Here is a 26,357-nt window from a genome sequence, read left to right on the forward strand (position 1 = left end):
TGTTGAGTATCCTATCCTCTCTTGTATAAGGAATCCCTAATGTTGTTTTACATGATCAAAGGGGACAACCTCAAGGTTTCAAATGTCAAGTCATGACTGCAAGATAGCTCAACGATTTGATGTGTTTTGTTGGTAACACAAGGGGGCTTACATTTGCAACAAGCTAGTCTACATCTGATGATGCTGCGATTCACAGACTGGGAAATAAAATCAAAAGGGAAGGGTTTAGGGAACCTAAGTGCAATGATAGGAATGACTAGTGTTGCGGGTAGACAGATTTCCATAAATCAATTCTTCTTTTGCCAAAGACACCCTCACAACTCGACAAGAACAGTTGAATCTCCAAGGGGACGAAGGATTTTCAGACCAGATATACTCATTTAGGCATCCAATTTTGGCGCAGCCTAAAACGAACACCTACACTTGAACTAAGCATAGTTTTGGGTTCAGACTTACCATACACGGTGACCTGCAATCAACAGGTCCCAAATGGTATGAAACTGAAATGCATCAAATAACCCCCACATTTTGCCATTGAAATCATTCAACTCTACTTCTAACTAGCTGGAAGGAAACCATGCAAACAGAATAAAACCAAAATAACAAACACCAAATCAATGTTCATATATTGATTTTAACTACTATTACAACAATTTTGGCAGCAGTTCTATTCTACTCCTAATAATCTAACTACTAAAATCTAACTCTCTAACCTCTAAGAGTCTAAAAATCTAACCCTTTACAAGAGAAAGGCCTCTGCCTTTTATAGATTTTACAATTTGAATCAAAGGCCAACATTGACTGCATCCAAGGGCCACAATCTGCCTTTTAGAACGTGGCAGCTTTAACCCATGCCTAGTTAATCCTTAGTTGTCCTCCCAACCACTTTCTCAACTACCTACAACTGTTTGGCATCAATTTAGGTCAATCTAGTAGATGGAAATAACTGACTTGTGTCCCTTTGTTTTAAATGCATTACATGGGGCCCATAGGCAATCCTTTTACAATAAAGCAATTCAGTTTTAAACTGATTTTCTGGAATCAAATCCAGTTGTGTATTTCTCATAAATACATGCCTTGTAGCATTCTCTGTACTCTTTTGTCTTCAATTTTGTTGGCTCAGTGGTGGCGCATTTCTCCGTGCTTCATTTTACGCTCCGCGGTCCTGCATATTCGCTTCCCAGCTTTGATTGTGATCAGGTCTCCGATTTGAGCTTCAGGTCGACACCTTAGCTTTCCTAGTGTCGTAGATCTACAAACAATCAATTTCAACCCACATCAATCATTTTAAAAAATTAAATAAATTAATTTAACAAATATGAAATTTTTTAAGCCAATGTTGGGCTTTGTTTTGGCAAAGATGAAAGATGTTTTCTTTTAAAACAATATAAAACCTCCTTTGCAAAATTAGGGTTTTAAGATTAAAATGTGCGACCTTTCAAACATATAAGCCAAGATTCATTTTGAACGTCACTTTGCCTTTAGCACAAAATTCGGCCCTTTGATTCAAAACGCACGACTTTCACACAAAATGTGCGATTTCGTTTTGTTTTAAACACTTCCTCTTTTTGATGTCAAGCTCAGCATTTTGATACAAAATGAGCGAACTTTTCTTGTTTCATTTAGATGCCCTTTCCCTTTGATATGAAACTCGCGCATTTTTACTGTTTTGTGCGATTTTGGCTATATTTTAAAAAACATGGAAAGGGCCAAATTTTTGTATTTGTCTCTTTCACTCAGTTAAAAATTCGGTCAAAAGGTAAAAAGGTGCGATGTGGGTGACATGCAATATTTCCTTTTAAACATTCCTTTACAAAATTCGAATATCTTGAAGAGAATGTGCGTCTTTGGTTATGTTGCATGAGATCTTATTATAAGCGCTCTCTTACAAAATCGGGCTTTTTGCTAAAAAAAAGTGCGATTTTTTCCTTTAGGTTTAGACGCCTAATGTTTTTTAACGCCTAACTTTGATATGAAATCGGCTATCTTGGCCAAAGTGAAACTCGGCCAATTTTATTAAAAGGCCCAACTATTCCTTTATGCCCTTTTTCTACGATATCCTCTTCCTGCAAATTTGGAAATTCTACACAAAATGCACGATTCTTCTTTGTTCTCTGTAAAACTAGGGATTTTAGCAAGATAACGTGATTCTTCTTTCACCATGACTCTGCCATCTCAAAAGTTTCGGACGATTTCTACTATCTTTTTCGGATCTCCCTTCAAAAATGTGCAATTTTGACTCACATTGGTCCTTCACATTTAACCTACAAATTCAGGCCCTTAGACTGGAAGGTGCAATTTTATTTTTGACTTGTGCAATTCTGGGTATTCAGCTTGGAATGAGAGATTTCTTTTTCTCCATTGCTTGCAACACTCGGGGCTTCAATGAGTGATTCTGGTTTGTGCATCAAAACACCTAACTTCGCACTCTGGATACACTCTATGAAATTCGCGAATTTTCTAAGTTTTGTGCGATTTTTGCCTTTGTTCCTTCAGCATTTGCAAGGTGCCAGGGTTTTGTTGGCTTTGGCAAGGGAAGCTTCGGGTTTGAAAGTGCAAGATCTTTCATTCTCTCTTGAGAAGACAAAGGGCAACGGGGGTCCCTAAAACAGGGGTGTGTGTGCAACGAGCACAATAGGATGCTACTTGGGAGAGTGAGGATATTTTGCAGCATCCGGAGATGAGATTGCTTGGAGGCAAGCAATTCCAGGGAGGGCGAACTGTGATGCCGCCTTCTAGCTAGACATCAATTGTTAGGCAGATTAGCCTATCATTCTAACCCTCGTAGGCTAATAAGTGCAGACATAGGGTCTTCTGAGGCAAAGACTTGGTTAATAGAGGTTTTCGTCTTCTCCAGGATTCAATATGCTCCGGTTTGACTTTCGTTTGGCACCATTTGTACTTCATTTGCTATACTTACTATTTATAGTAAGTCAGAGGTGGATTGAGAGGGACCCTTTCTATTTTTAGTAAGGCAGTCAGATGGGCAATGGATGCAGTGGTTGACCCCCTGGTTCAGACGGGATTGAGAAATAATGAATATTAAAGAAGTTATTAATGTTTGATGGGCTCAAATGATAATTAGTTATTAAAAGGGTCATATTATTAAGTTATAACTTAATAACTTGAGGGTCAATTCATCATTGAAAGAGGGCCATTAATACAATTAATTATTGGGTCCATTATTAATGAGAAATTAAAAGATTTCCTAAGTCTAAAATTTTTAATGTTATTTAAATGCTTTATTGGAAATCGAGCCATGTAGGGAATATAAGAGACTTCCAACCAAATCGAATTCATTATGAGATTGTAATTTCTTTCGACTTGTTATTGGAGAGCATTGAGATTTGGAGAGACCAAGGGTTTCTGCAGGTTTTCAATCATTCTCAGGCATGGGAGAACGTTCATCCTCCATTGTTCAGCATACTGAGGTTGCGGAATACCAGCTGAAGTTGCATTCAGAGTTGGCTTCAAATAGAGGTCAAATTTCTGCTTATTGGACAAGGGTTTCATGGTAAATTGAAGAAGTTTCATGAGCAGATTGGAGGGCATGATTTGATCAGAAAAATCCAATGTTTTGACATCCCTAGTAGGCCGTACAATAGCCATTAATAACAGCCATACCTCCTGCCCTATGAATGGTTCGATTTTTATGATGAAGGTCTTTTAAAAATACCAAATGGGTTGAAGAAGAATCGGCCAGCACTAGAGAGAACAGCCTAACCATATTTGGAGGTTTTCATTGCCAAATAAGGGAGAATCGAACTTCTTTATGATCTGCTTTTTAGCAGAAATTATAAACAGCAGTTGTTGATCATCTTTTCCGGGTATGCATGTAATAGTTCTCAGCATTCATTTGAAATAATTAAAGGCTTAATTGCAGATCACTTAATTGTAATAGTCTCCATTTGAGTTGTGCTTTCCTTCATTTCCTTTGCATCATATATAGTTGCTTTTTTTAATGAAAAAATCGCAAAAACAAAAACCAAAAAAACAAGTTGTTAAAGTGGGAAGAAGACGAGTTCTTACATGCTACAACTTATTCCTTTAAAATCTTGTGTGCACCAACTTGCTAGTCTCTACTTTCAACCAATAGGAAGGTGTCATGATATTCAATGTAAGTTGTTTTCATTGTTAATATACAACCATTATATTATTATTGCAAAATCCCTAGACAATATTGTCAAGTGTTAAAATTGTTTTATTTTTATAGTTCAGTGTCTAGAGTTAGTTTAGTTTCTCAAGGAGCTTCCCCTCATGATACAAAGAGAGGTCTTATCTAACACATTGTTCTATTTTGTGTTCTTTTGAAAAAGAAAATTAAAATGCTAACACCCTTCCTAAGGTGTCCTTGCTCTAATGCTAAATGTTGGAAGAATGGATGCATGGAATTTGAGAGAATTGGATAGCACACACTTCGATGAAGGTTGTATTTATTATTACACGTGGAAGTTACAAGATGGTTGTCACTTAATCATAGGTTAATTTTAGACATAACTAATGTGTGTTATTACATCACTAACATAAGCAGTAAAATCTTATGTGTACAAAGAGTAGTGTAACATTACAGTATATCTAATAAGTGGTATCTCAAGTTGAGATCAACATTGGGAAAGCACTTTGCCCCATAACTTTAGTCCAATAAATATTCAATCCTAGACACTATAGTTTTGTTTTTTATGGTAATTTGATTAAGTATTTTGTAAACAATACAAAGATGATAAGACCTGTATGCGGGAAAAGCGGGTCGATAGAACTCAATATGTGAAAAATGGAGCTCTATGGAGCCTTGCTCACACACACACAGGACTTCTTGGTGCAAGCTATGGAGTAATAAAATATCACTCAGCTTCCCAAGGTTGGTCCCAGGAATATGGTCATTTTTATACGTCTACAAGACCTATCCCTTTTCCCATGATTATTGGTGCAAAATAGGAATACTTACTAGGAACAATAATACCTACTTCTAGTTGCTCTTGAATGAGTCTCTCAAAATTTTATATTTGGAAATGCCCATACTTGTAAGGGAAAATTATTGTAGTATCCCTTGTAGGGTCAACCTCGATGATAAGCTCTAACCTTCAATACAGAGGAAACCCCTTTTGCAGCTCCTAAAATATCAACTTATACTTGCAAAGTAAGGAATCCAGGGAACTTATGCTTTTGGAACTGAGGGGTCTACATCTAAGCCATAAAATTGAATGTCCTTCCAGAATTTTCTTCAATTGGTTAGAGTCAAATTCTTGATCTCCTTTAGGAAAAGGTATATGAGGGTATTTTTATGGACCCCTAGTGAGTACAATTGTTTAGCACCCAAAAAATTCATCCATCCAATATTTGCAACATAGAACTTGTCCTTAAAGATATAATTGTCCACTATAAGATCCACATCATTTACCACTTCTAGGCATTGAATGTTTTCATGGCCTAGGACCCATATGGGAAACCATTCAAAGGCATCAATATATATTGACCCAATTTATAGGCTATCTTCTTGTCAAAAATGTTAAGTAAATTGCCAAGATCTACTATGACCAAAATCCTATGTTAGACTAATAAAACTAGTCCTATCAAGCACATTGAATTACTAGTCTTGTGGTATACCCAGAGTTACAAGACTCGCAGAGTCTGGCCCAAACTCGGCAAGCACCGAGGCAAGGTCACCTCTGCCAAGGCCAGAGGACCCTGGGCTCGGACTCAACTGAGTCTGGTTGGGTCCGCACAGAGTCACCGAGTCTGTCAGACTCGGTAGACTCACTGAGTCCTGAGCCCAACACTCTACTGCCCAACAAGAATTAAAAAAAGAAAAAAAAATTAAAAAGTGTTTCTTTTAAGTGAAACAAAAGGTGAATATATTTTCACTCTTACCCTAAAAAGTCATTTTTCTTGTTTGCAAACACGAGGAGATAAAAAGAGGGTTTTGAGCAAAAAATAGAGGCACTAAAGAGTAGACCAGCAAATAGAATGAAGAGGAGATTGCAATTGCTGATTGTTTGTGCAAGTCAGTAGCTTGCATTCAAGCATTTAAAGGAGTTAAAGAAGGATTTGGAAGAGGTTTCTAGCAAAAAGTTGCATTTTTTTGTTATTTTTTTATTTTCTTACTTTTATATTTCCATTTTTTTGTACATTTGATTCATTTTTGTTTTATTTTATATTGCTGGAAAAAATATGAAAGTTGAAATCCTAGTTTTGTTTCTTTCTATTATTTATTTTTAAGTTTTAACTTAATTAGAATAAGAGACATTATGTTGGTTTTTTTCATTTATAATATATTGCAGCATAATGTCTCAGCCTACCGGTAGTGGAAGTGGTGCCCCAACTAGACGGGATAAGGTTTGGAAACATGGGGTCCCCGGATCAAAAAAAGGAGAAGTAACATGTAATTATTGCAAAACAAAATATAATGGGGGAGGTATTATCTGGTTGAAATATCACATTGCACAAATAGAATGCCATGATGCAAAACCATGCAAAAAAGCACCCCTTGAGGCTATACGTGAAGTGCAAAATCAATTAGTGTAATTTAAAGAGAAAAAAGAACTAAAAAGGAAGCAAATGGAAGAAATGGCAGCCATTGGTGGAGAGGCTTCTTCAAACCCTCGGCCTCCATTTCCTGGATCTAGAAGTGGTGGTAGTGCGAGTGTGAGCATTGGGCCTTGGATTGTGTAATGTCCCCTTTTTCGCTCTAGTTTTTTTGGGGGACTGTTGGCCAATCCGGAGACCTGTTGGTCAATCAAAAGCAGAAAGAGGGTTTCCTATTTTCTAGGAGGATGTTTTAGCAGTTCTGGTGGCTTGCATGTTGGAGTTTTACAGTTCTGATTCCGGATTCCTTCTGGGTTTTCAGAGAGCTTCGCGATGGTGTGACATGCAACTGAATCTGAGAACTTTTCCGAACTTACTATTTTTAGTAAGTGGGGGCGAAAGCAACTTATTTTTTTTGGGTTTTCCTAGGATTTCAGAGAGCCCCACGATGGTGTGACATGCAAATGAATCTAAAAACTTTTTTCGGACTTACAATTTTTAGTAAGTTGCAAAGGTTTCTTACAATGTAGTTAAAATGCATTTGGACACTATTTTTAGCAGTATTCTATTTTTAGTAAGTGCTGTTTTTGGCAGGTTTAGTGGTCCAATTCAGAGGTTGTTACTGGCAATGCAGTTTTCAGTACTTTTGGCCTTCAATTCACTTTGGCAATTGTTCAACACATGGAAAAAAGTATTTTAAGTATATTTTAATGCGCCCTTGGCCTAGGCATGTGACTTATGTATTTATGATTATGACTTGAGGTGATAAAGAATTATTTTATGTTATAAGGTTTGGGCGATTTATTGTAGAGGAAAAATACTTTATGAAGTGAAATATTAATAAGGCAAGATGGACGCCTTATGGAGAAATAAGTCAATTTTATAATATATTTCACTTATCTACCTTAGACGCCACATTACTATTTTATTGTCATTTTTATAAAGTGTATTTGCTTCTATGAGAAGGTCGACTTGGAGAAAGGAGAAATGAAATGTAATTTCAAAATAATGTGAAGTGAATGTGCATTTCGGTTTGGCTTTCATTTGGAGGGAATGTGGATTTGAATTTGGAGACAGTCTATAAATAAGAGTGTTGGGCTCTTATTTTTGGTATCCATGAATATTGCAACGAAGTGCTGCCAAAATTTCGATTGAATGCTTCGAGGAATGCTTACCTCCTAGTTGAATGCTTAGCTTCTGGCTTGAAAGATAGCAACTAGTTGAGACTGTGAGACTATTCTTTACTCAAAAGAATAGATGAAGTTCATTGAGGAGATTATGTTTGATGTTTTCTGATTTTGGTGTGGAGTGTTTGAGTTGCAGGTTGTTGGTTTTGTCAGTGTGGCTGTAGGTGTGATTTATTCATAAGTCTCTATGTGGATCTTTGTTGATTCTAGGTACTGGCTCTTGGTCTTTCTCAAGTCTAGGTGACATCTATTGTTGGTTTGCTGGGTTATTCTCGCTGATTTGGATTTAATAGAGCAAGTCGAGCTTCATGCCCTAGCCGTACTATGCTGGAGAGTGCCTTGGGTTGCGTGTTAATTGTTTGCTCAGTGTTTGTTGTTTCTCATCCCTATCTGAGTCGCCTCATGTCTAGGGTTCATTTGAGTGTGTTTTGAAGTTATTTGGTTGGGTTATGAGTGAGTTAGGAGTGAATTTGTGGAGTTTAGTGTTGCTGGTCTGAGTTTTCCAGCTAGCTGTTCATGTATATCAGATTTTAGAATTTGGAGTTTGGAGTGGTTTTTGGGAGTGTGAGTTCTTCGGTATTGTGGGAAAGGAACTGATTATCATTTGCAGTTGTTAGACTTGTTATCAGCACTTGATGTGCCATTTATATTTACCTTTGTAATGTTGATTAGTAGTACTAACAGCAAGTTATATTGTGAATTGCTCTTAATTTCCCACTGAAGAAGTGGAAGAGGTTAGCTTGCCACCTATCTTATTTATTGTACTGTTGTCCTCCCACTAAATAAGTTGTTGAGTAGATTGTTGTTATATTTCAGTCCTCCTGCTGAATAAGTGGTAGAGTGATTTGTTTTCAGAATTGTAATGATTGTCCTCCCGCTGAAAAGTGGTTGAGTGGTTCTTCTCAGTTGCTCTTGCCCACTGGACAAGCGGAAGGGGCTGGCTTGCCACCCTACATTGTATTTCAATTGGTTATTGGAGCTAATGATCCCCTATTCACCGTATGCTCTCACCTTCCCACGCTGGGCTCTTGGTGATCAAAAAGTGGAAGGGTTATCTTTCAGCAGTATTGAGTTTATATTTCCTAACCTTAATGGGTGTTTGTAGTGTTTGAAAACTGAAAAATTTGAAAAAAAGGGGATATTTCAGATTGCAGAGTAGAGTGATCACTGATATTGGCTCCTCTGAGCCTTAGGCTTCTAGGCTCTAGCTTTTATGTTGATATATGTTTTTAACTTTTGAGGACATGGATTTCATATTCCATGAATTTTGTGGACATTTGACACTATTTGTATTTCTAATGTGTTATTTAGTTTAGCTTATTTCCTTCAGCTCAAGCCTAAAATTTGCATTTATACTTATGTGATGAATGTAATATTGTGTATGTGTTCAAAGTAGCTTCTATTTGACGAGATTTTTGTGTCTTTGAGGTTTATTTATTAAAAAATACAGGAAACAAGTTTAAAATCGTTAAAAATCTTTGAATTTCTTAGGTTTTTCAATTTGTCGAGTCTTGGCCGAGTTTTTGCTGAGTCTGGGCGCCAAGTTCGAGTTTGAGTCAAAAATCAGCTTGCTGAGTTCGAGCCGAGTCCGAGTCTTGTAATTATGGGTATACCTTTGGGATACTTATATTGAGATGTGGATCATTGATTGTTCACTCTCCCCATGTCATAAATAACGGGATATGCATCTCTATACACAAACACATATTCACAGCAATTCTTTATCTATATTGAGTACTATTGTGTTTGGATACCTTAAAGGGAACCCTCCAAATCCAGATGTTATTTGTGTGGTCTTTGCTCATGTCAATTTTTATTTATATCAATCATCAGATTATGCACTTAATTCTCACATCCTAGTCTTTTTGATATGGACAAAAAATTTGAAGGTATGAAAGCAATTTGATCCAATCATTGCATCCAAAGAAACATATGGTTCTCAGGATTCTCTTCTATGTGGGATTTGGTCTTCCTATTTGTTGTGCGTTTTGCACACACGCCCCTATTTCAGCGGACCCCCATGTTTGAGTGCGGTCTACCTGATAGAGATAGAGGCACATGATTGAAATCCCCTTCCAAATGCCCTCAAAATCACTGAGGAAATCGCATTCTTCCAAATGGCCGAGATTGGGGAACAAAACGAAAAGCTCGGGCTACTATAGATTCGAATCAAATCATTTTCTTCCAAAAGGCCAAACATTTTCATTTCTCCTCAAAAACCTGAGTCTTCCCACGAGCGATGAGTCACTTAGAAATTCGGCATTTTGATATACTTTGCAAGAAATGAAATGAAACAAAATCGCTCATTATCACCAAAAAGCCCGAATTTTACTAGTTGAAGAGCGAAATGCAAACTCAACGCTTTTTTAGGTTTTGTGAAAAAGAAAGCCAAGTTAAAGTCGCACAAAATCATCTAAAAATTCCAAGTTTCTTCTGAAGCAAGTGAAAGAGGGCAAAAGTCGGCATTATCTATTATTCCGCAAAATAAAGAAAATCGCACATGTCATATCAAACGGCCGAGTTTCACTAAAGTGTAAGGGGCGTATTAAATCGAAAGTTCGGTGATTCTACTAAAGAGTCAAGAAGTCACACATTTCCTTTTAGAATCCCGAATTTCACTAAGCCAAGGAGGGTGTGAACTAAACTCGGCGATTTCATAGGTTTTGCAAGAAATGAAATGAGGGAAATCACCTAAAAGAAAATCTCTCATTTCTTCCCACAACCCCAAGTTTTTGACAAAACGCGAAAGAAGTAAAGAGGCGTGTAGAAGTTAGGCGTTATTTTTTTTAGGGAAGAGAACAATACAAAGTTCACAGTTTCGCCCAAAAGCCGAGTTTTCTCCAACAAAGTGGTAAAGTGCATTTTAAAAGGTTACAAAGTCGAATTCACTTAGTCAAAGTGAAAGTTCACATTTTTCCCTTGAGAGATGAATTTTATCTCAAAAGGGCTAAATGGCAAGTTGAAAGAGACATTTCAAAATGCTAAGTGTCTTTCAACACTTTTACTTCAAAATGCCAAGTTTTAGAAAAAAGGGAACTTTCTCACATTTTGCCTCAAAAAGCCTAACTTTTCCCCTTCATGTGGCACAATTTTAAGTTGAAAATGAAAAGAGGTAAAACAGTTCGAATTGTTTTAAAGGAAAGCATCTTTCATTTTCAAAGCCCAGCATTGCTTTGAAAACATTTGATATTTGTCAGCATTACTTTAATTTTGCGAGGTGATTAATTCAAGTTGAAATCGATTGTTTGCAAATCGATGTTGCTGGAAAGAGCTAGGGTGGCAACCTGAAGCGCAAATTGAAGATAGGATTACGATCAACGCTGGGAAGCAAAGATGTAAAGCACAAGATCAAAACAACAATCCCAGATTGTTGCCAATGAAGAACGCACTACAAAGTTAAAACAAAGCATGGAGATGCGCGCCATCACCAGACAGCAATTTGAAGTCCACCAGCAAGACTGAAGACAAAAGAACACTCAGAATGCTACAAGTGTATGCATTCTCAAAAATACATAACTGGAATTGTTTCCAAAAAATCAATTTGTAAAACTGAATTGTTTTAATGTAAACAACTAGCTGTGGATCCCCATTAATGCATTTAAAACAAAGGGACACAAGTCAATTATGCCTCAACTACTTGATTGACCAAATTGATGTCAAACACTGGTTAGTAGTTGGGGAAGTAGTTGAGGTGTGCAACTGAAAAGTTAATGGGTATGGGGGTGCATACCTCCTAGGTATGGCCTCCCTGTTTCCATAAAGCTACCACGCTTCTAGAAGACAGATCAGGGCCCTTAGATGCAGTCAATCTCAGCCTTTGATTCAAATTGTAAACTCTATAAAAGGAAGAGCCTCTCTCATTGTAAAGGGTTAGAAGGTTAGATTTTTAATAGTTAGTTAGATTTTAGTAGTTAGAATTTGAAGTTGGATAGATTTTAGCAATTAGCAGATTAGGAGTAGAATAGAGTTGTTGTGAGAAATTGTTGTAATGGCAATTGAAATCAATATATGAACATTAAATATGGTGTTTGTTGTGTTTGTTTTCTTCTGTTTGCATGGTTTCCTTTCAGCTGGTTAGTTAGAGTTCAATGATTCTGATGGTGAAATGTGGAGGGTATTTGATGTATTTCAGGTTCATACCATTGGGGACCTGCTGATTGTAGGTCACCGTGCATGGTTAGTCTGAACCCAAAACTGTGCCTAGTTCAACTATGAGTATTTGTCTCAAGCTGTGCCAAAATTGGGTGCCTGGATGAATCCCCATAGTTTGTAAATCCATTTATCCTTTGGAGCTTGCACCATTCTTGTCGAGTTGTGAGGGTGTCTCTAATGAAACAAGAATTGGTTTATAGAAATCTATCTACTTGCTACATTAACTGTAATCATCATTGTCCTTAGGTCTCCTAAACCCTCCCCTTTTTCTTTTATTTTCCCCAGTCTGAGAATTGCGGCATTGTCAAATGCAAACCAGCTTGTTGTAAACGTAAGCCCCTTGTGTCTACCAACAAAACACATCAATCGCTGAGCTATCCCGCAGTCAAGACCTTACAAAGTGAACCTTGAGGTTGTCCCTTTTGATCATCTAAAACAACATAAGGGATTCCTTGCGCAAGAGAGGATAGGATACTCAGCAAATTCTATTCTGTGTTGGCCGGAAGGAGTTGGTAATCCAACTTTAGCCACGTCAACACTATTCATTCTCAACATCAAGTTGCTTGGAGGTATCATCACCATCTAGTTCTAACTCTAGCTCGGGTGGATACATGACTTTGACCATACTTTACATGAATAACCTTTAATCTAAGGTTGGAAAACTTTATTTACAACAATTATTAGATGCTATTGGAGTTGAGTTTGTGGTCAATTGACAGCTTGGATTTTAAATTGTGATGACTCAAACTTTCTTTATTGCTCATATTAATGAATGTCCTTTTTTAAAAAAAATTTGAGAATCAAAATCTTTCTTATGGCTTCTAGATGGATCTCTAATTTTTTATGTAATGTTCCCATTTTGAAATAGGCTGTAATAATAAATACTAATAATAAAATTACAATATAAAAGAATAAAATTAAAATTAAAATATAAAATAATTAAAAACTAGTTAAGGTTAATGAATGGTTAAAAGGCATGAAGTGATAAGTTGTGACTCTCTCAAACATGAGGTATAAAAGGGAGGAGAGAACTTCATTTGGAGGGGGGAATTTTAATCTACAACCAGAAGTGCAGAAATGAATTCAATAATAAGACAGCGATGAGGAGACAAGACCTTTTAAAGGGGATATCTCTTTCCAAAGAGACGTGTCTCCTCAATGAGAGATGAAGGTATAAAGGAAGTAAGCAATTAAGATGAAGGGAGGGGAATAGAAATTCAGATTATGAGTCTAATACAAAAGGGTGCAGGCATCAATCAAGGAATGGAATGAAGAGAGAAAGATAGAATGAAGAATAGGGATTAAGGAAGGGTTAATGAAAGAAGAAAGGAATAGGCATAAAATAAGGAAGTGGCTTTTAAGGAAAAAAATGATGAAAGGTTGTGACCCTTGCAAAGGGAAGGCATGATGAAGAGGTGTGACTTCTCCCTCACAATGGAAGATATAAAGGAAAGAAGGTCTCATTTGAGGAGGGGAAAGAGAGAACAATTGGGAAAGAATATATTATTCTAAAAGGTAGCAATGAAGGGTGGTGACTCAAGTCTAATGAAGGGTAGTGACCCAAGTCTTATGAAAGGTGGTGTCCCTTTCATCAATGAAGTATAAAGAGATTATTCCAATCATTCAATGATGACTTATCAATCATCATTTCAACCATTCAAATCAAGCAAACAATCAATCAGCAAATCATTCTATCAAATCAGCATTCATTCAAACATCAAACCAGACTTCATTACATTATCACTCACCAATACCTCAAATTATAACTACAATATGACCTAATTGCATTAGAAACAACACTATCCCCATTTTTGTCAATGGAGGTGTGTGGTTACGTGGTTGGTCTCTTGGTTCACATGTGATATACCAAGGTTCAACTTTCCCCAAGGACATCTTAGTACTGAAAGGTATCTGGAGCAGTACCTATTCAGATTGCAGGTAGATAATTAGTGCTAGAGGATGCAGCATTTCAACAATAACCATATAATGTTGGTGTAGACAGTATGTAGCTCAAGGCAGCGGTTGCCCCATTGGTTAATGATGGAAATTTTAGTTCAAGAGGCCATTGATAGCACCCATGCTGAAGAAGTACAAGCCTACTTGTAACAGTGACCCTACATGTTATGTAGTTGGGATGGGGGGCCCTAAATAGAACCCCAATACAATAATCTTAAAATAAAAATATTAACCCCACTATTAATTCAAAAAAATATTCCCTCATGTAATAATGTGTGCTATTAGGCAACTTCTACATCCCACCATCAGCTTAGACTTTTGGTGCAGGTAGGCAGGCAAATGGATGCAAACATTTCCATAGGCAAATAACTGCTTGATAATAACAAAGATAAAAAATAGAAAAAAGGAAATATAACCAGCAGCATCTTTATAAACCAAACTTTTCCAAGAATATACGACATTGATTTATAATATCAAGTTATCAACTACACATGTCTTTCATACTAACACATATCCATTACAATTTGGATTTGATATGCACCGAGATATGTTCACAACAAGTCTTTTGGATATCTCTTGATGCATTAGATCAGTAATAAGATGGATCTATGATGGCAACACCAAATTATTACTAGGTACACACTATGAATGGTATTAGTTTGTCCCAAAGTTAGTTAAAGGTTGATGAACTAATATAAACCCCCCACCAATATATGATCAAAGTTTTGGAGTATATTCAATACATTAAAGAAAAAATCTTTTACCATGCCCCAGCTTAGAAAAAACTGCAAAAATTCTTTGACCATGTATCTACATGGATGTGAAAGAAAACTTAAAAAAGAAACAAATGGCTCAATTTTGTAGATTAACATATAAAATGGAGAAACCTAAAACAATCCTTGAACTTCTACATGGTAAAATTTTGATTAATAAAGTTGGTTGAGGAAATTTACATTAACAACTGTTGCACCCCAATCGCGAAGAAAGTCAGCAGGAGATGGTCGAGGTCGTACCAAGCACCTCACATCATACCCTTCATCAAGTGCTCTCCTTACTATTTGCCGACCCAATGTACCTGTTGCCCCAACCACCAAAATGCTTGTTGACCTAACTGGTGTTCCTGACATGGCTGTTGCACTAGAATTTAAAACTCTACATGTACGACTTTTTCCTGATGGAGGTAAAAAGAGTTAGAAAAAAGAGGATTGCAAATTTTGGCAAAAAAAATTATCAAAATTTGCAAAGAATGTATAAAAACAATTAATGAAGATTAAATTGAAATATTACCCACACATGCTTATTAGCTGTAAAGAAACTGCAATGCTAAGCTTGAGAGAACACTTATTTGTGGCATGTGTTGATGCATTGTGTTATTCATAGTGTGTAGATGACCATGTGTTTGATGAGAGGACTTTCCTGGTAAATTTATCATTCACATGCTTATCGAGGAAACTCAATAGCCAATACTTGGCTTGTCAATGCATTATTTTAAGACATTTGATACCTTGTAACTTGACCATGGCCATTTTTTTAACGTGTGATTATCTAAGCTTGTAGACTCAGTAGTTTTATTCTTCTAATGTTTTAAAAATTTCAAGTCTATGGCATTTAGTAGAGTATGTATTACAATTCATTGCATGCAAATGTTATTTATTTAATCGTACATGTGGTGCTTTCATTCCTTTAGTGTCATTTCTTTCAAAAGCTCTCCATATAAATCACCTAAGGTGCTTGGTTGCAAATATGCACAGGGGAGAATACCTGCCTGGAGTCCTGGACAACAGGATTGTTCTAGGAACAAGATGCAATTTCATACCAAAAAGATGGCAATGGGGCGTTAGTGTGGAATCCCATGGAGGGGGTTGTAGCTCCAAGATTTATAGTGTTGGGAACCTCATGTAATTTTTTGAATAGAGCTATAGGAAAAACATGAATCCCAACCAAAAAGGACAGAGTGGGTAATGTTTTCAAAGGAAATTTTCAGTAGGCTATGAAACAGGAAGTAGGAGAGACAGGCGATGCAGAACTTTTTTTGTGTTTGTCTGACACCTTATCAGCCAAATCACAGTTATTATGCTAACAAAATTTTCAAACAAAATTTTCTGGATGTATATCTGTTGAACTTCATTATTTTCTCTGGAGTGATTAATGAAGAAAAGTGCAGTGGACAAGTTCTATGCAAGCAGTCCTGAAATTCTTCCAGCTACACCCACTGAGAAAGATTTGGGCCCCAGTTCTATAGGACCACTAGGTTAGTTATATCAAGCTATTTCCAACTAGCTATCACACATCCTAACCTGGTGACATCAGGATATTAACCAATTTTATCCCTAGTGACTAGCTGATCAGTTCAAAGGGTTAGAGGCATGTCCCGAAAAGGTGGCATATGACTCACCCATATTTGATGACATGGAATAGAATTTGTTTGTATAAAAAGTTGGCATATGCTTTGGGTTAGAACATGATGACTAATACGTCTTGCAAAGTAAAAACAAATACTTAATTGGATTTTAAAAGTTCAAGACTTGAACTAAAATGAGTACTTTTCCAGCTTTAAGGTTCTTACCTACCATAAGACACCAGAAATAGATGCAACACCCCCTATTTTTTTTTGAAATTTTGCCAAATCAAAAAAAACAATATGAGAGTGCAATGAACATCCAAGTAAAGATATCTGCTGTTGCAAGTTCTGTTATGATTGCAATGTGTACGAGTTTCAGTTGTTACAAGATTCCATGAAGAGGGAATCACCTTTAAGCTTAAGTCTACTAAGGAGTCTTTCGAGAGTACTCAAATGGCTCTTCAAGAAGCAAAAAACTAGCTTTCTATTGCAGAACAGTTTAGGGTGCAAGAAAATGAGGAAAGAGATAAGGAAATCAAGCAAGTGACTGATGATCTTGATAGGCTCCATGCAAATTTTGATTTAGAGCAGTTTAAGTCTGCAGGTGCAGAATTGAAACATTAGGATGGAGGGTTGGATCAAGATAATAGAAGTAATTTTCAATTTGCTGTCAATCCTCTTTTTCATTGGGATGTAGAGTCCACTTTTGATAATCCACTTTTTGTGATGGAGGATGGAACATTTCTTGATAGTATCATGGTTGGTGAGAATCACAAGATATGGGATCCAGGTCAAATTTTCAGTTGTGAATTAATGACTCGAGATTGGGGTTGTGGAATTCCAAGAATTGAATAGATAAGGAATGACTTCTATCATGATTGGTCCCTCAGTTCACATGAAGATAAGAGATTGAGTTTGAGTGATGTGCTTAGTGGTGTGATCAAGAAGGGTAAGTTTTCTATTGGTGATCCTCTTCACCACCTAACCAAAAAGGAAGAATTGAGGGTGTAGTTTACAAAGAAATTATTCTATGGAGGTTCATTGGGAAAGATTGCAGCTTTAAAGCTGCTATCCACCTTCCAATCAGCCAACATATGATTCTTGTTACTTGCATACAAATGGATTGAAAAGCAATTCCCGCCAAGAAATGGAGTATTTTCCAGTTGGAGTTGAATAGTGGAGGTGATCTAGTCAATGGAGAAGTCCTTTCAATCATTCCCATGCTCTCAACTCATATGCATACAAGAATATTTCATCATTGTAACTGCTGCCCTAGTATTACAATGTTGATTTCGATAAAATTAGTCAATGAGCTGATTAATTTTGAGTACTTGCAATTTTTATGGCAACAAATTGTGGGAGGTTTTTCAAACATGGTTCAATTATTTCTTACTTCCAAATTTAGTGAATCATGATTATTGCAATCATTTCATGTTACTGATCTATATATCATCAGATGCTCCATTGATGATTGCAGCTAATTGTGCGAATTGTTAACGAGGCACTATCAGTTGAAGACAATGGAAGCATTCATAGGATAGCTATGAATCCAATTTTTAGACCTAACACTATTCATCATTTCTATCAGTTATTTGACAGGGACTAATCTGCACCATTTTTGGGACACCATAAAGAGTTATGTTAAGAATCATGCTTTCTTGTTTAATAGATCAATTTTCATGTTGCCCAAGATCATACTAGACAGTGGGATTGGAGATATTGACTGTATTGTGATACCTTGGCATGGGAACTTCTATGATACAAAATCCAGCCCTTACAAGTATTTTAGTTTGGGTTTTGAGGTTGATTTCTTGGTTGGGTTATAGGAGAGGAGAGTGAAGACTTGGCACAATGGTATTCTAGTTTTAGTCAGAGCAGTATACTGACAGGAGATTGACTTGGGATCCTAGGATCACATTTGGCTTCATCCCTGATCAGTTAGATAAATTGGGGGTTGAGTTGGCATTGTTTGAGGACAGGAAATCTTTGGGGAGGGAGAACAATAATATCCCTTTTTTCAATCATCCTTGCATTTGTGTTAGTTCCAACTTTCTTGGAGGGAGAGATCCTTATCAGTTTGGAGTTTGGTTATTGACATTGAGTTCTAGGGATCATGTTGAGTCAATTGACGCTTTTCGAGAGCAATTTCGACTTTTCTGGTGTACTCCAATTGGAAAGTGTCTATTTTTAGTAGGTTGGATCTCTGAGGAGCAACTGAATATATCAGCACATTTAGTTTCATCCAGACTATTCTGGCATTTTCCATACTTTGAATTGGTAATGCAGAAAATAATTAATTGTAAGTTGTTGAAAAACCATATTAAAAGATGACTTAATTTGATTATTTATAAGTGGATGTAAAAGTGACCAAAGTGGTGGAAATATTAAATGATTAAATAAAATCACTTATCGGAGCAATAAGGATTATTGTTTTTAAAAGGTGATTTAAAAAATTAAATTTTGATAAGATCCCAAGGAGATTATAAAAAGGGCTGAAGGGTCTCATTTGATTCATTATGTATATTTGATATTCTCTAAAAACCATAGATGTGGAGATTGAACAAGTTTGTTCAACTACAGCCCTAGGATGGAAACTCGATGGCAAAGATCAAGTTAAATGGTGAAAGATTCCTCCCTAGCCAATACAATGAAATCCATTTCAGGGCTTTAGTTTGTACAAAAAAGATTTGCAAGTACGATCGAGGTTTAATTTGTGAAGACTTGCAGGCAAGACAAATTGGGAGAGTTTTGTAGAGATTCATGGAAAGACAGAGTTATTGGTTTGGACCAAGAGTTTTCAAATTTTGGGCAATTGTGACATTAATTTTTAGGTGTCATTCTTCCATGAGATGGGGCGTTAGGTATTTTTTATTAAGTTGGGAAATTGAAGGTTTCTTAGCTAGCCACTTTTGCTAGGCGAGTTATTCCAAGTGCAAATCGTGGGAATTGATTCCAGCAAAAGGAAGGCGTGGAGAATATTAGTGGTCACTTTCCTGAAGGTAGCAAACGTGAGAGAAAGAAAACATTCTTGGTTGGTCATAGGGACTTGTTGGTGTGAAAAAATGTCCATACTATTGAGCACTTCTCCCTTCTATGTTGGCGTGTGAAGCATAGTACAAGTCATTAGTGCTCTTTTCAGCTATTTAGGAAGTGCTTAAGAATAATTGTTAGTTGCCCTCTATATGCTAGCAAACATGGAGTTTGGTGAGAATGAAGACAACTTTATGCAAAGCATTTGAAGAGTTGGCCGATAAATGCACAATGCAACCCATTCTTTCTGGTTGGTGTTGAAATAATTTCTAGTCAAACTGTTGGACTCCTTGTGGCTAGACATGGAACTTAACCCATCCTGCTTACCAAAGAGGGTTTCCAAAGTGGTCCACACTCAATTTGGTGTAGTGGAAAATTAAATGTGAGAGAGAAGGTCAATAGAGGCTCACATACACAGAGTACCAAAAGCTTCATCACATTTATTAAACCATTTTATCTTTTTGAGATAGATTATCAATCCAAAATAGCTATATGAAATTAAAACGGGAATTGTAGATGCATCCATGAGTGCACAAAAGTAGATTGCAAAATTAAAAATAAAAGTGCATGAAAGAAGACACACAAGACACCCCCACTTTCCACTAGTCTCAAAAATCACCCCCTATATATTACAATGTTGGAACTTTTTGATTAGTGTGTTTACAAGGTTGTTACTAAATTACAATGCTTTCTAGGCCTCAATGGCCAAAATTACAATTTTTGATACAAAATGTGAAAAATATAAACTTGTAGCTATGTAGTACTCTTCAATACCTTTCCAATAACTATTAGTTTTTGAAAAATTAGCAAGATATGTTGAGAAAGGTAAATGAGGCTCCACAAGGGTACGTAGGGCCAAGTATGAGAAGGTGTGTAGCACCTTACAAGAAAAAGAGGTAAAAAACATAGACAATGCATTCGCTCCCATTAGAAATGCATGGAAACAAATAGGGGTGTCAATTATTTCTAATGGATGCAAGGATGCGAAAAATTGGCCATTAATCAATGTGATAGCAATGTGCCCTAAAGGGACAATGTTTTTGAAGGCCATAGATTGTGAGGGACAAGTGAAGCATGCATAATTTATCGCTAACATCCTTATACAATGCATTTAGGATGTGGGTCCTCAAATGTTGTCCAAGTAATAACGAACAATGCAAATAATTCTAGAGTTGCCAGTATGTTATCGAGACATAGCTAAACTCATATTTTGGACATCTTGTGTTGTCCACTCTCTCATGCCACAAAATTTTGGTAGGAAAATAAATTGGATCAAACTATTTCATGTTAAGGCTAAAGAGATCCAAATGTTCATCACAAACCATCACATGTCACAAGCCATGTTTAGATCATTTTCACAATTGGATTTGTTGAAGGTAACTAAAACACTTTAATTTCTAAATTTTACATTTTACTTTAGTAAATACTAATTTTTCTTTTAAATTTGAGCATGTCTTCTATGTATTTTAATTTTCATTTTTTATTTTTGAATATGTTGTTGAGGCCCTATTTGCATCCATCACAATTGTCTTAAGGTGACTTGTGAAGATGTAGAAGCCACTTTCTAGCATGGTTATTAGTCAAAGTTGGTCCCTATGGAGGCAATCCAATATCGAAAGGGCAATGAATATAAAGTAGATGATCCTAGATGACACTTGGTGGGAAGGATTGGAATATCTTCTTATTTTCACTAAGCCCGTCATGAGTATGATCCATTTTACTAATATGGATAAGCCATGTTTGGGAGAGGTATATGATGGTATTGACACAATGATTGAGAAAATGAAATTCATCATAAATGGAAAAGAGCAAGATCCTGAAGAAACTTTCTTCAAAGAAGTGCAAACAATTTGTCTTGAGCAATGGAACAAAATGACCACTACATCTTGCATTTGCATTGACTCCCAAATTTCATAGTGATGAAATTCTTGCTATGCCATCAAGGGTTCCACCATATAGAGATACAGAAGTCAGCAATGGGAGTACGAAAGCACTTACTAAACTCTATCCTAATCATGAAATGGAGGATTTAGTTACCAATTACAAGTGAGTTTGCTGATTTTGTAGCCTTGAATGGTCAAAGTCCTTCCACTCTTCATGAAAAGTGTAGGAAGATGCTCATGCTTGGTGGTACCTCAATGGCCATACATCACCACACCTCCAAACTCTTGTGATCAAACCTTTATCACAAGTAAGTTTGTTAATTTTTTATTGCACTCTCTAAATTTACAAATTTAAAGTTTGATTTACAATTTTATAATTGTAACCCTCTCTCTTTGCTACAATAGGTTGCTAGTTCCTCTACATTTGAGAAAAATTGGATAACATACTCCTTTATCCACTTAGTAAAACACAACCGATTGGCAGCAAGTAAGGCAGAAGATGTAATGTCCCCTTCTAGATTTTCCCTAGAATTTATCCTAGAATCACAAATGCAATAAAGCAAGAGATGAAATAGGGTTAGGGTTGTATCTTTACCAAGTAAAATATCCTTCTTAGTAAGATGAACTTTAAATTAAACCCTACAACCATAACCAAGGATACATACATATATGCTTTCAATTATTAGGGTTAGATAATAATCTTAAATCAATATATAGACAATATCTATATTACTCCTTACCATTCAAACAAATTAGGGTTTCGAGGAAGAAGCATGATAGGTCCACCCAAAGTCATCCCTGCACTAAGCCCAAGAGCGGACACTCACCCTCTTGGCCCATGTGGCAGACACATTGGACATCCACTTAGGGTGGTCTACCTAGTGGGGTGCGTGTATCTGCTTTCCCTATCCATGCCTCATCCCTTTAGGTCAATAACCAATCATTGTAGAGTCAGGAGAGGAGATCGTAATAGGTGACCTTCTTAATCGTCCTATCTAAGCCCAAGAGTAGATCTTTTCCCTCTTGGCCCCAGTGGCAAGCACACATGGACATCCACTCAGGTTGGCCTACTTAGATGGCAATCTTATAATTACCCCTCTTTCTTACACCTCCTTCCTTCCCTACATGATTGGGATTTACAAACAGATTCATGATCAGACATGTGTATTTTACATTCAACATATATATATAAGAGATTGTATCATAAATGTTGACTAATAGTATATAGGCTAAACATATACCATAAGAGTAATTGTTAGGCTATTAGATGTTTGGTATAACAGATCTGAATTGGATCAGTTAGAGGTCTGGTCTTGATTGTTTATCTGCTGCTCACACACGTCTTTTCCTGATTGCTGTAAGTATTTCAAGCTGCTGATGATGCTTTTAGCCTAATCGCTGGTGTGTATTAATTAATGGTGTCAATTGCTATTTAACCAAGATTGGAGTATTTGCCTTCAACTAATTATCGCTGCTGTTTGTAATAATAGAATCGCTGCTTAATTAGATCACTGCTTCATGAATAATGAGTTCGCTGCCCTAGTTTTCTGTAATCGCAACCTCTAATATATTATTGCTGCTACTTATTGCCTATTGCCTTAAAGATTTGCCTATGCTTATCTGCTATTATATTATTGAATATTTTCCTCCTCCTCCCCCATCCTCTCACATTTTATCTTCTACTTATACCCTGCCTAAGAGATGTATCTTTATGAGAGACGTCAGCCCTAATCATTAAGCTTTAATTTAATTTAATGTTTTGGTTGGCCTTAATAAAGGATAATAACCCTTCATCTAAGTCAACCCTCTAAAAAGGGAATGATAATATAATTTATTCCTGTCAGCCTTTCATTTAATTTTTATTCTTTACTCTTTGGAAGGCCCTAGCTTAATTCATATAAAGGCTATAACCTGAGTTTTTGAAGACGGCAATCACATCGATCTGTGACTAGGTTTCATGACTGCTGCAACTAGGGTTTTATTACTGCTGCGACTAGGGTTTATGTTTGTTGCGACTAGGGTTTAAGACAGGGGCATGACAGAAGAACTAGTTTATGTGCATTCCAACTTGTGCCTTCTTAATCATAGATAGAATGAGTACAAGGAAGGGGGCACGAAATTGTGAGATGTAGATCAAGAGTGAACTGATTTGGATTTTTCAGCTGTCACACAACCTTTACTTTCTATGGAGCAAATACCCAACATGCTTCTAGTGCAAATGACAGTGGGGCTGTGTATGGTTCTACTAATCTACCTACATCATCTAATGTCAATGATGATGTTGACATTGATCTTTATGATGACCCATATGATGCTGATTACTAAATGTATAATTTTAATGTTGAACCAATGAACAATGAATTCAATATATCTATCATAACATTCAAGTTTTGACAAATTGATATCAAATTAATATATTGTATTTCAGATTTGTAATATTTAAGGTAGTTCTAAGTTTTGTTTAACATATGTATTGTATGTGGTATTATAAATTTAATCTTGTTTACCCTTTAGGCTGCAAATATATAGATAGATAGATAGATAGATGTTTTTGTACAGGTGTACCAAAGCATACCCGATCCCCCAGAAAAAACTTGTCATACCAGCATACCATACCCATGCAACCATACCCGATTTGGCAACTTAGTGAAAATCTCACATAGTTTGAATTAGTTGAGTTAGTGCATCGAATTGTCAGCCATGGACAACCTTGCAGACTAAAGAAGAAAGGAAATTGTCTGGCATGTGGCAGGTAGTTTCTTCAGTGAAGAGAAATCTAAAGGGAGAAGCAAAACAACTTCCCGGTTTGCAGATTCTTTCATATTTGCATTTGAAGAAGGAAAAATTGTAGATTGATGAGCACAGACGATTAGTCGCTTGCATTTGTAATACCTTGGTCTCTATTTTAAATCCTTTAAGAGGTGTTTGTTGCTTCTTTTAACAACCTTTCTATTGGAAAATGTGTTTAAGAAGCCCTGGCATATAAGCTCCAATGACACTTTGAGAAAGCACATTGATTGCAACCCACTCATTTCAGCTTACTGCCTGGGGCTTGGTAGAGTAAATTGTTACGATCGATTGTAATGATTAGGAAATAACCCTATCATAAAGACCAAGGTAAAAAGATTAGAAAGGGGTCTCTCAACTACCTCTAAAGTGGATTGCCACCTTGGAATTGTGCAATGATAAAATCATCAATATAAGGATCAACCTGCTTCCGGGATAAGTATGACTGCCTTGTTCCAGGTCCATGATGGATCTTGCAGGCCGAACCTCCTGGTGGCAAACAATTGATTTATCCTCTCTAATGATTAATCCTGAACTGGTTATTCTCTGATTGAGAGCTTTCACAAAGCAATTGTTATTAATGTGAATCTCATGCAGCTTGGAAAAAGATGTCATCATGCTTCATGTTTTCACTCTTAGATCTTGATGAGATATCATCGCTAGTGCAGCATAGAACTATGTGAATTCATACAGCTGCCGTGCCTTCCCAATGTAGTCTCTTTTATGAGATTTAGATCCGCTCCCAAAATCAAGCCCCATGGTGATCATGATCATGACTTCCCTTTGCAAAAACTGTGTCGAAATGGAAGTATCACAAAGTTCTTTTGCATGGGGTTAATGGAGTAAAGTAGGGATGAAAACCACAATGAAGCTTGAAAAGGCAAAGAAAGGCGATAATGCTCAAGGAGGATAACCGTACCCTTTGGTTATGTCTCTCAGGATTTGTCGTCAGACTTTTCAAGCTCTAGACCTAGATGCGGTGGTTTACCTTTTCTAATTGCGACTTCTATATATTAAGACTTGATCAAGCTTTAGAAACAGAACTACAGGCTTGTACAAAATTTTGAAGGGGTGATCATGATTTTTAACAATAACTACAGCATCTGTGGCCAAATGGAAAAGGTAACTTTCATTTTAGAGCATGGTTCTCATCTTTGATTCGAAACACTACAAAGGGAACCCTGTATCTCAACACTAGCATCACCTTCTCATTCCAAACAATTCCAAAAATGCAAAATAACAATTACAAATATAAATTTCACATTAGAAGAGAATCCTATGATGAAAGCAGATTTGCTTTGGATAATGTCCTCAACAAAAATGGAATTATGATCATTTATGTGAAAGCTATATAGCTAGAATTGTGAAATTTACTATGTCAAAGTTGAAAAGCGCTACTTTGGTGCAGCCTTCTAGACTCCAGTGGGGTGGACATCAATAGAAGCTTCATTCACCATTATATGTGTACTCAAAAAGAAGGCCGTTATAACTGTTTAATTCACTAGAATGATCTCCAGGTTGTTTATTAACTTCTCGTGGAATATAGCAAATAGCTATCTACAAGTAATTTTTGTGGCCATGTAAATAGTATATTTTATTGCAAAGAATTGGGACGAGTAAAGCTGCAAGGAAATGTGATGTTTATGACAAACGGAAACAGGGTACTATGTACGGTCAATGTATGCTCTATTGTTTCGCATATACGTTGAGCAACATAATCTTCAAAGGAGACAAATCCAATTGAGTATTTTCAACTACAATTCCCAACAAATGCGCCTTAAAACAAAAGTCGTTTCCTAAATTTAGTGTGGCTATGGTTGTTCCGCAGATTGTAAGAAATATTGGGACCAATTTTCTTCACGCTTAACACACTACAATTTAAACTCATTTATAAATTCTTTTGCTCACTAAAAGGTGGTCAAAATTTTACAATTCGTGAGGAGGATATGGGGAATTGATTTGAGAAATTGTGATGCAACTTACCAGAGTAACGACGCTTGGGCAACACCTGAATTTGGCATATTTGAGAACCCAAGAAAGTAGGGCGATGAACAAAGGAAGCCATCGCCAATGCGCTGCCCACCCTACGAAAGGGTCAGTTAAGCAGAAAAGGATATGAAATTTTGTGTTGCATCACATCATTCCGCCACGTCGTGCGCATCAACTCAATGGATATGACAGTCAAGTAAGCCCACTCCGCTTGTTTCCCCAAACTGCAGTGGTCACATGAATGGAGGGGATAATGTTTGATATCAAGCTTTTCTAGTAAAAGAGAGTATTAGGTGTCAGTTATTATTGTTCGACTTCAAAAGTGTCTTGTGGAACCCTGATGATGATTGTATTTGTTAAGTCCATTGTGGTTTTACATACCTTAAGGCACTCTCTAATGTTAATTGAGAGATCTTTATTTATATGATCTATATCTTCATAGACAAGGGACAGCTTTCCATTCATTTATTATTTTTTTCAAACACAAAAGTCAAATATGATTGTAGTATA

General features: G+C 36.5%; 1 protein-coding gene across 1 annotated transcript in view; it reads right to left on the reverse strand.

Annotated features, from left to right (window-relative positions):
- LOC131029684 (protein HIGH CHLOROPHYLL FLUORESCENCE PHENOTYPE 244, chloroplastic) overlaps positions 1-26,085 on the reverse strand; it is a 205,264-nt gene extending 179,179 nt beyond the window's left edge. The window contains exons 1-2 of the mRNA XM_057960272.2: positions 25,842-26,085; positions 14,771-14,988 (exon numbers count right to left, since the gene is read on the reverse strand). Of these exons, the coding sequence (XP_057816255.2) occupies positions 14,771-14,988; positions 25,842-25,923 (300 nt within the window). The 5' untranslated portion in view covers positions 25,924-26,085. The remainder of the gene's footprint in view (positions 1-14,770; positions 14,989-25,841) is intronic.
- Between the last annotated feature and the right edge of the window lie 272 nt (positions 26,086-26,357).

The sequence above is a fragment of the Cryptomeria japonica genome, chromosome 9 (genome assembly GCF_030272615.1).
Source record: "Cryptomeria japonica chromosome 9, Sugi_1.0, whole genome shotgun sequence".
NCBI lineage: Eukaryota > Viridiplantae > Streptophyta > Pinopsida > Cupressales > Cupressaceae > Cryptomeria > Cryptomeria japonica.